The sequence below is a fragment of the Nilaparvata lugens genome, chromosome 11 (assembly GCF_014356525.2).
Source record: "Nilaparvata lugens isolate BPH chromosome 11, ASM1435652v1, whole genome shotgun sequence".
NCBI classification, from domain to species: Eukaryota; Metazoa; Arthropoda; class Insecta; order Hemiptera; family Delphacidae; genus Nilaparvata; species Nilaparvata lugens.
The window spans coordinates 34,155,036-34,170,079 of record NC_052514.1 but is presented as its reverse complement, the minus strand read 5'-3'; the positions used below and the strand labels follow the sequence as shown (position 1 = coordinate 34,170,079).

Below are 15,044 nucleotides of genomic sequence, written 5' to 3'. Positions count from 1 at the left end.
TCCATCTAGCTGTTTACCTGTGTTATATTTGCACTAGCAGAAGTCTTCCGAGTGATTCACAGATCTTATTTGGATTTTCCTTTGATAATGATTTTATAGTTCATAGCTGGTGTACTGTAAAGTCATCTATTTTTGATGTGTTGATTACTTTTTATTGATTGATTCTTTATTGATTCATACAAGAAGTACATCATCAAAATGATGGGGAAAGAAAAATAAGGTAACCTTGTGCTATTCCTCTCCAAATTTAAATAATGTTACACATAGTCCGAAATAGGTTGCATATTTCCTAAAGAATCCCGTGAAGAATATCAAAACAACAAATAATACAATTGCCCTGGAATTCTACCGTAAGACAGCATCTTGAGAAAAGAATTTACAGCTCTAATACAACCCAAATCTGATGTAGTTCTTCATAAACTCTTTATGACCCTCCAATTAACTGATATACCGACTATTGATAGGTCTTCCACCATCTAGACCATTATACCATAGTCTACAGTTTCCTCATTCAGGTTAAGAGTTAAAATTTCTTTATAAAAAATCTAGATAAAGATTTTTTAATACTGGCTAGAGGTCAGTAACGGGTTTTGAACCATATAAAACACTGGTGATAATGTTCCCAACAAATCTCAGTAATCAAGTTGCTTTTACTAATTGTCGATGATATTGGGACCAATCCCAATCCACATGAGGCGTTTTCCAGCAGGCAGTCGGCAGGACAGACAGTCTCCGATTGTCTGATTCGGTTGGCGTTCGGAAATCAGTTCATCATAAACTCTGATTTCATAATCTCATATTAGACAACATTGACTTCCAATCAAAATTTGGGTGAGAAAAGTTATACTAGGCTCAGCCTAGTTCTTCCTCCATGGTCATATTTATGTTATGATTATAGTGAATTGTACAATAAAAATCAGCTAATCCTCCTTCCTGCTTCTGAATAGCGCCTCATGTGGCTTGGCCCTTATTCATGCTCTATCACGTTGTTTCAAGGTTTATTCTCTGGAACAGCATACAGGAATTCATTGGAAAGGAGGACTGAACATTACTTGTATAATTCAGGAGTTTTTGGAGGTGAATATTGCTGACATTTGAACAATATTTCAACGTATTATCACTGATACAAAATACAAGTATTGTTTGTGATATCATAGAGAAACAATAGCGTAAGTAGATATCCCATGGTATAGGGAATTTGTGTCGCAACTTTTACTGTTATCTGAAGCCGATTACTGTCGATTATTTTCAATTTTTACTGTTTTGTTGGGGTGATAGTGTATGAACGGCACAATTTGAGAGACTACAAGCGTCACAAGGCTGCATAGGAAAGAACTATGTGAACTATCGGCTTGGGATAACAGTAAAACTTGCGACATAAACGCCCTATACCATGGGATATCTACGCTATCGTTTCTCTATGGTGATATTATCTACAAGTTTGCTGTACCGTACCTAGTTGTTCGAACTCACTGCCGGCGCACAAGTTTTCTTTGCCGTTAGTGCCATTTTGTAAGTGAGAATATTTATTTTATCAATCTGTATTATTTTATGGCAAATAAATGAATTTGAATTTGAATTTTGCAAGAGTATGGTAAGCTATAAGAGGATTATACTTGATAAACAGCTTGCGTCAAGCTACTTGCCTTTCAACTGGCGTCGTATAAACCAGGTCTGTGAGTCAAGTAACAGTCAGGTGATAGATAGTCAAGTAAAAGTGGAGTAACGTCCGTAGAGTCAAGTAAAACACGTCAGGTAATCTTGTTTTCCTCAAGTCAACTAAAGAGATTGAAAGATTAGTGGTGAAAGGAGCTGGAAACAGTGCTTCAACAAAATGTTTTTAGTTAAAGAGCTAAGAGGTCAGTTATGTCGTGACTACAGAAATTGTTGGTGCTGAAGAATTTATCAAAGAAATAATATACCTGAATCTAGCCGATGAACTTATTCAAGAGAATAGACCTGAATTCAATTGATGAACTTATTCAAGAGAATAGACCTGAATTCAATTGATGAACTTATTCAAGAGAATAGACCTGAATTCAATTGATGAACTTATTCAAGAGAATAGACCTGAATTCAATTGATGAACTTATTCAAGAGAATAGACCTGAATTCAATTGATGAACTTATTCAAGAGAATAGACCTGAATTCAATTGATGAACTTATTCAAGAGAATAGACCTGAATTGAGCCAGCCAACTTATTCAAGGGAATAGACCAGAATTTAGACAACAACATATTAAAGAAAATATACCTGAATCCAATGTAAACTGTACACAATATAAACTGTTAAATAGTATATGTGGGGTAAATTGATCGAGGGAAGATTAATTGGTGTAAATGAGTCTGTAGTGGGGTCCACTTGTAATGGCAGTGTTTGATTAGTAATGGTATTGCTATCGTTGTCTATCATTCAACAGAGCGGATAGAGCCATCTCTTTCTTACTTTTCCTCTGTTGCCAGATCGTCTTTTAACAATGTAGAATTAATGAACAAATTATTTCATCCTAATTATGAAAATTCATTATAAAATATAATTTCTTGTTTAGTAAAATATAATTGATTATTTTAAACAAGAATAAACAGTTGATATTACATCAATAAACCTGTATCAGCTACCGTCTATAGAAGGCATTGACAAGACAGAGGTCTAAGATTCAAGTCGACGGTTTGGCATCTCTCATATTGTTTAAATGTTTGAATGTTTAAATGGTTATATGTCGCGCACTTACGGCGAAACGCGGTATTAGATTTTCATGAAATTTGACATGTATGTTCCTTTTTTAATTGCTGTCGCCGTATATACAAGGTTTTTGAAATTTTGCATTTCAAGGATAATATAAGAGGAAAAGGAGCCTCCTTCATACGCCAATATTAGAGTAAAAATCAGACTATAGAATTATTCATCATAAATCAGCTGACAAGTGATACACAGATGTGTGGAGAATCCAGTCTATTGCTGTATTTCCTAAGGTCTATAGTTTCAAACAGTACTTGTGGATGAGAATACTGCGTGAGTTCTACTGTTCACAGAACTACTAGTATTATATCAATAAACCTGTATCAGCTACCGTCTATAGAAGGCATTGACAAGGACAAAGGTCTAAGATTCAAGTCGACGGTTTGGCATTTCTCATATTGTTTAAATGTTTGAATGTTTAAATGGTTATATGTCGCGCATTACGGCGAAACGCGGTATTATTTTTCATGAAATTTGACAGGACTATGTTCCTTTTTTAATTGCGTGTCGACGTATATACAAGGTTTTTGAAAATTTTGCATTTCAAGGATAATATAAGAGGAAAAAGGAGCCTCCTTCATACGCCAAAATTAGAGTAAAAATCAGACTATAGAATATTATTCATCATAAATCAGCTGACAAGTGATTACACAGATGTGTGGAGAAGCCAGTCTATTGCTGTATTTCCGTGAGGTCTATAGTTTCAATCAGGTACTTGTGGATGAGAATACTGCGTGAGGTCTACTGTTCACAGAACTACTAGTATTATATCAATAAACCTGTATCAGCTACCGTCTATGGAAGTCATTGACAAGACAGAGGATCGGCAACGTTGTTCTCCTATCTTTCTCCACTGCCATTATAACGTGGACCTCACTATAGAACTTTAGCATTATTCTCATAACATAAATTGTTCCAATTCAACCATTGGGTGCAGTTTGAGATGGCTTCCACATAGTTATAACATTAATACATCACGCTTATAGTTAATTATCAATTATTGTGCTCCTAAATCCAATTACTAGTAAGATTCCCATGACACAGTTACAACCGAATATATTTTTAGAATATTCTAGTACAGCATGTTTTAACAAACACTAATTACTGATAACTTATTCACACACTGGTGTATTTTACACATACACAGACACCGTTAACTCACACTTATGTGTATTTTCACATAGCTTTCACACGCACATAATCCCGTAGGTGCATAGGCAGGAATGGACTAATTTCACACACACACCACACACACACACACACAGATGCATTTTACACATAAACTGAGACGATTTTCACATACACTAGCACATTTTAGACAAAAGAAAACGGAGTTCCACGAATACGAACGCTTTTTTCACACACTTTAGTACGCACACGATCGCGTAGGAAGCCAGAACTGACTAACTTCAACTGAGGAGTCGCGGACAAACAATACGAGTGCAGAGAAAATTATTAGAGTCAGAACAGGTGAACTGAAAAGGGGCCTTGAGAAAAGAGGGAGAGAGAGAGAAAGATAGAGAGTGAAGTGTGGGAGAGGAACAGAGAGATTGAGAGAGGTGGAAGATGGTGATTAAAAGAGAATATGATGGAGGAGGGAAGAGGAGGAAGGGTGGGATGATGGAGAAGATTGTATGGGGGGACCAGGAGGTTTTATGAATTTCGGGAGAGGAATGGAGTTTGTCAGAGAGAGAAAGAAAGAGTGAGTGAGAGAGGGGGAAGATGGTGATCAAAAGAGAATATGATGGATGAGGAAGAAGGAGGAGGGGTGGGAAGATGAAGCGGATTGAGAGGGGGCTGAAAATTTGTTTGGGGAGACAAGGAGGTTTTATGAATTTTGGGAGAGAAGTGGAAGATGTCAGAGTGAAGAGAGAGAGAATTAGAAAGAGAGAGAGAGTGTGTGAAAGAGAGAGTTCTGGAGAAGTAAGCACTATTAGAAGTGATAAGGAGGAGAGAGGAGGAGAACGAGGATAAGGATGGAGAAGAAGGAGTGCGTGGAAGGAGGCAAGAGGGAGAATAAGGATGAATAAGAGAAGGATGATCCGATAGAAGGGAAAGGGAGATTGGAAAATGTATGTGAAAGACAAGGAAGTTGTGATGATTGGAAATAGAGTAGTTGAGAAAATTATGGAAAATTCAGTGAAAGAGATGGGTAGGATGAGAGAAGAGAATGAAAAAGAAGGAGAGATTGTTTAGATATGTATTAGAGTGAGAAGGCATACAGTGAGAGAATCAAGGAGAAAGAAGCCAAAAAAGAAGGAGAGATTCAACCAATATTTATAAAAATGACAAAGACGGAAAATAAACGATGATAATGAAGTAGATGGAAAAATGAGTGAGATGGAAAACTTTGATAAGGGGTGAGGGTAAAAAGAAGAGAGGAATATTTCAATGATTATGATTGAAAAGAGAGGAAAGATTGCAATCAGTATGTGGTTGAAGAAGATGAACGAAGATGAAAATGAAGGAAGAACAAGAGAGAGGGTTGAGAGGGAGTGAGGGAGAGAGAGTGAGGGAGCGAGAGAGAGTGAGAATAGAATAAGTATGAGATTGAAGAAGATGAACGAAGATGATAATGAAGGAAGAACGGAAGAGAAAATGAAGGAGGAAGAAGAGGAGTAGGAGGATGATGATGATGAGGAGGAGGAGGAGGAGGAGGAGGAGGAGGTGGTGGAGGAGGAGGAGGAGGAGGAGGAGAGGAGAGAATAGAGATAATGGAGGAGATATGGTTCGTCGAATTCTCTCTAAGCCTCAGTACTTTTGGTCACTTACTAATTACTATGGTTGATGATTATGGTACAGAGGAGTGAATTAATTTTGTTTTAATTAGTGATTAGCGAATAAAGTGGGGATTTGGAGAGGATTGTGGTAATCTACGGTTAAATTGGGGAATTCTTGAAGTATTTAATTGCGGTTTCTTTGAGAAATTTGATGAAATTAATGGTAATGTGAGATATTATAGTTTGAGATTCAATAAAATCTTGTCATATTCAACTTTCCGACATATTCAACTTTCATTTGAAAATATATTCATAACCTGAATTGATCAAAATGTATTGTTAAAAAAAGTTTTTAATGATTTGCCAGAAGTTTTAATAACTGCACTTAGGTAGTTTCTGAAATAAACGATTCAATAGAAGGGAACTTTTAATAGGAGATTTTTCAAAACAGTATGAAAAAGTCTATTATGATACAAGATAGTTATTCAATTTTCATTACTATATGAGATCAATATCAAGATAGTCTATACGAACTTAAAACCCTTAAAAACCACCCTTAGAGTTAAAATATTTCCAAAAGATTTCTTAGTGCGCCTCTAAAGGGCCAACTGAACATACTCACCAAATTTGAACGTTTTTGGTCCGGTAGATTTTTAGTTATTAATACTATTATGTTCTGCGAGTGAGTGAGTGAGTCAGTCAGTCAGTCAGTCAGTCAGTGAGTGAGTGAGTGCCATTTCGCTTTTATATATATAGATAAAACTCAATAGACTCGGTTGCACAAAAACTTGTTGAATTTTAACCGCGATTAAATGCTGGAGAACCAATCAGAGAAGTCCTCTTTCCAAAACAGATATCACAGACTGGTTGTCTTGATATTCAATCATGATTAAAATTTAGCAGGCCTTTGTGCAACCGGGTCATATAGCCTACTGTAGCGAAATTATATTTTCCTATCAATCAATAAAAATTATGATAGTTCATATCAGTTCTATCTCTATTAAATAGCTCCAATCTTTGATGAACTTGGTAATGCACGAATCTTTGATAATAATATTCTGGTTTTAACAGCTGAAGACACTCCGAAACTGACGCTCCCTTCTCATTGGTCAGTATACAAAATAGAGTCTACACGATGACGTAATGGAATCAGCCGATGAGAGAGCGTTGTGGGCGTGGCCTTGTGCTAGGCACTAGAAGTGTACTCGCACGTGATTGGTCGAAACTGTGTGAAGTAGCGGATCTCTCAGCTGACATTGAAATCGGTTTCCATCAATAGAATTCCTCAATTGATACATTTATAATTATATAAAGTTTTATAATACAACCTATATATATAAAAGCGAAATGGCACTCACCCACTTACTGACTGACTCACTCACTCACTCACTAGCAGAACTGAAAATCTACCAGACCAAAAACGTTCAAATTTGGTAGGTATGTTCAGTTGGCCCTTCAGAGGCGCACTAAGAAATCTTTTGGCAATATTTTAACTCAAAGGGTGGTTTTTAAGGGTTTTAAGTTCGTCTTTTAGCATGTATATTCTTCTTATTCTCTTAATTATAATTGAAAAATGTCCATACCATATGTTAATATAGAACTATAATCTCTAGAGATTACCTCTTCGAAACAGTTGTTAACTGGTAACTAAATTAATAATTTTGTCAGGTTGGCATTAGGTTGAGTTGACTTTGTTTGGTTGGCACCAAGTTGAAGATAGAAATGCATTTATCGCGGAGAAAATTGATTGAGTACTGCTACTTCAATAATAGCTATTCCTAGGAATATTATATTACTAGCCGTCAGGCTCGCTTCGCTCGCCATATCCGTTTAGTCTGGACCCCCAATTGGATCGTCCTTATATATGATCCTCCTACAAATGAAAAAGGCAGGCGAGCGAAGCGAGCCTGCTGATCTCATACTTGGACGATCCAGTCGGGGGTCCCCTGGCTAGACGGATATGGCGAGCGAAGCGAGCCTGACGGCTAGTACATTTATTATTATAAAACATTTTATAATACATTCACATGTATACTTTCAACTAATGAGTTTTTTTTGTTTTGAAATATTGATAACCCTCTTTGGAGAATATTAATATTACAGTAATTGGAAAGGGGTGTTCTAATAAGACAGATTGTTTCTTATAGATTGCTGTATAGTGAAATAGTATTGAGTACCAGATAATATCATAGAGAAACGATAGCATAAGTAGATATCCTTCCTTACCCTATTGTTTCTCTATGATAATATCAAAGAGAAGATAGGGCGTTTATTTTCCGAATTTCACTGTTAATTCAAGCAACGGAGTAGAAAACATCTTTCCTTCTTCTGAGCTCAAGCTAATAGTCCAAGAGTAGCCTACTTTGGTTTTTTTTTTCGTGAAGCTATGTGATGCTGGTAGTCTCTCATACTGTGCCGTCCTTACACTCCCACCCCAACAAAATAGTAATAATCGACAGTAGTCGACAGTAATCGACTCAACATATCGGCTTCAAATTTGGAACATAAACGACCAGTATGTGATCATGCTATTTTCTCTCTATGATATCATTTGAGACGTTCCAAGATAATTTGTTTATGAATTTTTTAAAGCATGAAGTGAGAATTTATTGGAAGATGAAATTACTGTAATATAATACTGCTTTGTATCTCCAGTACATGAATTGGCGGAGTTTTAACAAATACTGTCCATTCATGGGAAAGGATTTCAAAGAATATCTTTCCCATTAAGGGGTTCCTCAAATTAAATTTTAGTAAAAAATTGGATTATTTCCAGTATTAAATACTGGCCATTCATGGGAAAGGATTTCAAAGAATATCTTTCCCATTAAGGGGGTTCCTCAAATTAATTTTTAGTAAAAAATTTGATTATTTCTAGCATTAAATACTGGCCATTCATGGGAAAGGATTTCAAAGAATATCTTTTCCATTAAGGGGGTTCCTCAAATTAATTTTTAGTAAAAAATTGGATTATTTCTAGTATTAAATACTGTCCATTCATGGGAAAGGATTTCAAAGAATATCTTTCTCATTAAGGGGTTCGCCAAATTAATTTTTAGTAAAAAATTGGACTATTTCTAGTAAAAATACTGGATATTCATGGGAAAGGATTGCAAAGAATATCTTCCCCATTAACAAACAACCGGAACTATACGAATGAGAGTTAATTGTACCTTCAACAGTTATTGGTGGACTCCGAACCACTGGCAGTGAAATCTACATTTAGCAGCCAGCGAAATTATAAAATTGGAGGTTGCAGATTCAAAATGGCGTTCATCACATTACGTCACACAGTTGCAGAGTTCAGAACAATCAAGCGCAATCGAAACATTGTCTAGCCATTATTATTGCAGTCAAGTTGGTCTGTCTGCTCTCATATCTGGTCTCTCTACTCTCTCCTACTCATTCTCTCTCTCTCTCTCACACAGTCGTTCACTCTCTCTTTTACTCTCACATTCTCTCTCTCTATTTGACTGACACACTCTCTCTTTCTTTTCTTTACTCACTCTGGAATCTAGCAATACTGACTCTCCAGAAAATAATACAGCAATTTCTCACTCACTCTCTCTCTCTCACACTCTCACTCATTCTCTCACACACTCGCTCTCTCACTCTCTCTTTCTTGTAGCACCCACTCCAGCAAACCGGAAACGGTGAGTTGCAAACATGAGACAGAGCGGAAGTTACCTATCTGATATGACTTTTGCATCCTGAATTATTCATTAATGAACTTCAACCGTAATCCTTCTACTCCTCTCCTTCTTCTCCATCTCATCCTCCTCCTCCTCCTTCTTCTTCTTCTTCTTCTTCTTCACCTGTCTTCTTCTTCTTCACATGTCGTTTTCTTAATTTTCTTCTTCTTCTCCTTATTCTTCTTCCTTTTCTTCTTCTTCATCTTCTTCTTCCACCCCCTCTTTCCCCCATTCTTCCTCTCAGAGATTAGCTTGATATGGTTTTTCGCGCACTGTTGAGCATAAACACAGCGAGTGCATTTATGCTCCAAAGATCTTTTAACAGGTGAAGTGAATGAACTCTGGACATTATGAATGAGGTTATTGAATTATTGTGTAAGGTTATTATTTTCATCTTTGTAGTCAATTAAATCAGGTCAACAAATCAAAACTGATCAATACTATCTCAAAATTTCTTTGATTCGAAAATTGGGGCCGGTTTCCGAGCTCGGGAATTAGCCAAGTTCTAGAACTGGATGTCCTATATACTACCGGACCTGAGCCTAGAAAAAAAATCTGGTTTGGCGCACTCACACAACTTTCCTTGCCGTTATGAAAATTGATCACCTGACGCTAGTGTTCCCGCGCATCTAAAGTCTACTATTCAAAGATTTGAGCCAGCTGGTGACAGGGCTATAACGCTGGAGACACACGAGGTCTGCTATCTCTTCATAGTGAATCATTTAATAGAATCAAAAGTTGCTATCAGTTTGCAATTGGATAATCACATTTTCTCGAATTTCGAGCTTAATTTTAATTTTAGGTGAAAATGTTACTGAACATTAATTGTAGAGATTCTCATGCTCAATCTTTTCCACTCGAATTTTTTGTTTAAATTGTATCTGAAGCCTGATAATTGAGAATCTAAAATCAAACTTTGCATAGATGGGGCGGAGCTCCTGAAATTTTTACAGATATGGGACTTATGGCAGTTGATAGAGCTTATCGATAACTATTCCAGGAACTTTAATCAAAATCGTTGGAGCCGTTTTCGAGAAAATCGCGAAAAACCCTGTTTCCCAACATTTTCGTCATTTTAGCCGCCATCTTGAATCGCATTTGATCGAAATTGATCGTGTCGGATCCTCATAGGGGAAGGACATTAAGTTCCAAATTTCAAGTCGTTCCGTTGATTGCGAGATGAGATATCGTGTACACAGACGCACATACACTTATACACACACACACACACACACACACACACCACACAACACACACACACACACACACACACACACACACCACACACACCACACACACATACAGACCAATACCCAAAAACCACTTTTTGGACTCAGGGGACCTTGAAACGTATAGAAATTTAGAAATTGGGGTACCTTAATTTTTTTCGGAAAGCAATACTTTCCTTACCTATGGTAATAGGGCGAGGAAAGTAAAAATGGCCGCCGAATGTGGTGGTCTTATAGAAACTCCTACTGAGAAAAAATCACTAATCAGCTGTTAGAGAGCGTCTCAGTTTGACGAAATCTCAGTTCGTCTAGTTCCCGTTTAAAATATCAATGCCAGGCACCACATACGGCGGCCATTTTTTTTTGTAGGCGCAGGTCCGGTATATACAAAGACCTTAAAGATCTCTTTAAGGTCTTTGGGTATATAGGAAGTCCCATCTAGACTTTGAACAGCTGGAGTCAGAAAATGGCTTTCTGAAACGGGGCGTAGTCGCAGTCCACGTTTGAATTAGATTTCAAAAAACTAGAAAATTGATCACAAAATAAAATAAAGAGAAAATAGTGTAAAGTTTCAGCTATTTTTAATTATTTAGGAATGTTTCATTCCGTCTAAGAAAACGTTCCCAATTATAGAAATGAGAAAATAAAGATTATTATAAAATCTACGATTACGCGCCGTATCGGAAAGCCAATTTTCTGACTCCAGCTGTTTAAAGTCTAGAACTTAGCTGAATCCCGAGCTCGGAAACCAGCCCTAATAATATTTAGTTTGTACTGTCACTGTGCAAATGAACAATATGATTTGATACTTAATAAACTGAGATACTTAATAAGTTATAAGATATTTGATATACAGGATAAGATACGGCCCATGATTTGATAATATACTCAAAGGTATTATATTAAGAAAATAAGAAGAAATTAGAATAGGCTGTAGACAATAGAAAACATCCAAGAGAAAGCTTTCAAACCAACTGAATAATCCGGTAGTAATATTAACTTTAAATTGTCAGCACAGATTGAATGGGAGGCAAGTGTATTACTCCTATGAGAAATACTGACAAATTGTAGTGAATCTGTCCACAGTAGTCAGGCATCTCGTTTACTTGGAAATCGGACAAATTTTCGTGACCAGCTCCAACATTAGGCTGGACCAGTAGTCAACAAACTGGCAACGAGATAAAGTGGGATGAACTGAGATGAACTGAGATGAAATGAGATGGAGTGAGATGAAGCAAGGGTGGAGTGAAACACGCAAGTATAAGAGTGGAAGGCTATCATTAAAAAATACCAGCCGCTAAATTGGAGGTATAGGCATATGGACCACCCCCATATACTATGGGTTAGGAGAACAGTATTTAGGTTGTTGTAGAAGATTTCGAAGATGGGGTGAAGAAGAGGGTGAAGGAGGAGGAGGAGGAGGAGGAGGAGGAAAAGGAGGATGAGAAGGAGGAGGAGGAGGAGGAGGAGTGGGATAAATAGGAGGAGAAGGAGAATATGTCAGAGGATTAGGGGAAGAGAAGGAGGATGGGAAAGAGAAGAAGAAGATGAAGATGGATATGAAGATGAAGATAAAGAAGAAGAAGAAGAAGATGATGAAGAGAAAGACGAAGATGAAGAAGATGAACAGGAATGAGAAGATAAAGAAGTAGAAGAAGATGGAGAGGAAGAAGAATAAGAATAAGAAGATAATGAAGAAGAAAGTGACGGAATAAATAATACATGATTGGGAGTGAAAGGTCAAAAAATAAATTAGCTTGAACGGGTAACTAGATGAACTGTATTCTGCTTGTCTGTAATTATATACTTGGAAGGTCAGAGGTTATAAAACCTGATATTATTATTACATAAGTTTTTTTCTCAAACTAAACATTACAAGACTCCACATAAACATCCAATATAATCGAACTGATGATGTTTGGACACCTCAGCTATTATAGTGATGTCCACATTATAACTTAATGGTAGTGGAGAAAGGTAGGAGAACAGTGTTACCGATTCTCTGTCTTGTCAATGCCTTCTATAGACGGTAGCTGATACAGGTTTATTGATGTTATATTAACTGTTCATTCTCGTTTGAAATAATCAATAATTACTTTTTATTGAGCAAGAAATTATATTTTTCAAAAATTTCATAATTTAAGAAGAAATATTTTGTTAATTTATTATCAACTAGCCGTCAGGATCGCTTCGCTCGCCATATCCGTCTAGCCAGGGAGCTCCGCCCCCTGGACCCCCGACTGGATCGTCCAAGAATGAGATCAGCAGGATCGCTTCGCTCGCCTGCATTTTTCATTTGAGCATTTTTATCATATGTAAGGACGATCCAGTCGGGGGTCCAGACTAAACGTCGGGCTAAACGGATATGGCGAGCGAAGCGAGCCTGATGGCTAGTAATATAATATTCCCAGGAATAGCTCTGATTGGAGAAGCAGTGCCCAATCAATTTTTCCGCGATAAATGCATTTCAATCTTCAACTTTAGTGTCAACCTAACAAAGTCAACTCAACTTAATGCCAACCTGACAAAATTATTAATTTGGTTACCAGTTAACAACTGTTTCGAAGAGGTACTCTCTCTAGATTATAGTTCTATATTAACATATGGTATGGACATTATTCAATTATAATTAACAGAATAAGAAGAATATACATGCTAAAAGACAAACTTTAAACCCTTAAAAACCACCATTAGAGTTAAAATATTGCCAAAAGATTTCTTAGTGCGCCTCTAAAAGGCCAACTGAACATACCTACCAAATTTGAACGTTTTTGGTCCGGTAGATTTTTAGTTCTGCGAGTGAGTGAGTCAGTCAGTCAGTGAGTGAGTGAGTGAGTGCCATTTCGCTTTTATATATATAGATTCTACATTGTACAAGACGATTTGGCAACAGAGCAAAGCGAGAAAGAGATAGCGCTATCCGCTTTGTTGAATGATAGACAAGGATAGCAATACCATTGCTAATCAAACACTCCCATTATAACGTGGACCTCACTATAGATTCTAGAGTTTATCTCTTGAGATGACCATCTCATTTATGTCCTTGATCTCTTGTAAAAAGAAGATGTGACGACTACAGGAAGTCAACTTGGGACTTTTGTGAGATGTGAGTGGCAGACTGACGGACACCATTTCTAAGTGGTTCTCGCCAAAGAATCAAGCATTTCTCCAAATCGAGAAAGTTGACTGAACTTGATCTTGTACGAGATCTTCTAGTTCCTCTAAACTCTGGACTGTAGAGCACAAGACGAGATTTGGATACAAGAGAGAGAGGACATCATGAGGAATCCTGACATTGGTGATAAAAATATTGGTGATTTATGGGAAACTGTCAAACTCTTTTAGAACTTTCTAGATATTTTCCAATATTATACCTAATTCATGATGGAAGAGCACGGTAAAAGATTTGAAGTCGGAAGAGAAGCTAATTAAAAAACTGGACGCTGAATCGGAGAATATTTTTGTGATCTGAATGTGGTTATTTTTCCCAATATTTCCCAATATTATCAAACTCACGTTGATAGAGTGTTGTGAAAGATTCAGTGAAGTGATTAGAGAACTTGATCCAAAGTTGAAAACAATGTTGACTGAAGAAGTAAAATACGTAACAGTGAAGGTCGTCACTTCCTGCATTATTTTGAAATATAGTGAATTCTTGATGGGAAATTGTGGAGCATGGATCCAAATTTAATGTAGAGAATACTTTAAATCAAAGTGAAAAGTATTCTTCATCAATAGGGCTACTTGAAATAGGAGCCTAAGTAGGCCTACCCTTTTTAAAATTGTTTACTCACAACATGTTTCGGCTATGATACCATTATGAAGTGACAGTGAAAGTGACCAGCACAGTAACAATATTATATTTGCCGAATGTTCAAATAGGATCGTTCATACTCGCTAGGTCGTGCTGAATGGGAACTGTTCAATCAGAATACATGGGAATTTTTTTTTCACTGTGCCGGTCACTGGTGGATGGCAATCCAGCTTCAAATATAAATGTTATATAGAAAAAAATTATTATCAAACGACTTTTGTCGATGCAATAATCAATGTTTGTTTATGACTATAATAGAAGTTTGATTCGATTTGATTCATGACTGGTAAAATACTAGGCCTATATCACTCAACTTTGATTGGCTGACGCTATGACAACGGAATCGCTGGTCTCTCATTGGTCAGCTTGTGATTGGTTGAATTCTGTCTCTCTCAATTCTCATTGGCTGTTGTAATGAAGAGGCTGTTATCATGATTATTGTTAAGAAATTTCTAGCTTGCTTGTGATTGGTTAGATTCTCTCTTATTCATAATTTTTTGTTATCATGACGACGAATTGAACGATAATCTTCAAGGAATGAGTATTTTTGAACTATTTATTCAATATGTGAATATTTCCTATTTGAGTGATAATAATGTGAAATATTTCTTCTATGTCTCATTTTGAAATATCTAAATTTAAAAATCTACTTTGTGGAAGTAATTAGGGACAGAAAATTTCGTGAAGCGAACAACTACGAGGCTTAACCTATTTCAGACTATGTGTAACCTTATCTAGATTTTGGAGAGGAATAGCACAAGGTTACCTTATTTTTTCTCTCCCTATCATTTTGATGATGTACTTATTTTATTAATCAATCAATCAATGAAGTTACGAAATTGGATCCAT

General features: G+C 36.6%; 2 protein-coding genes across 3 annotated transcripts in view; both read right to left on the bottom strand.

The window, feature by feature from the left end:
* The window catches only part of LOC120353479 (G patch domain-containing protein 2-like), a 25,891-nt gene extending 25,415 nt beyond the window's left edge, over positions 1-476 (bottom strand). Inside the window, exon 1 of the mRNA XM_039437284.1 lies at positions 452-476. Coding sequence (XP_039293218.1) covers positions 452-476 — 25 coding nt within the window. The remainder of the gene's footprint in view (positions 1-451) is intronic.
* LOC120353660 overlaps positions 1-15,044 on the bottom strand; it is a 172,966-nt gene that overhangs the window by 140,455 nt on the left and 17,467 nt on the right. The gene's annotated exons all lie outside the window — the stretch shown is intronic.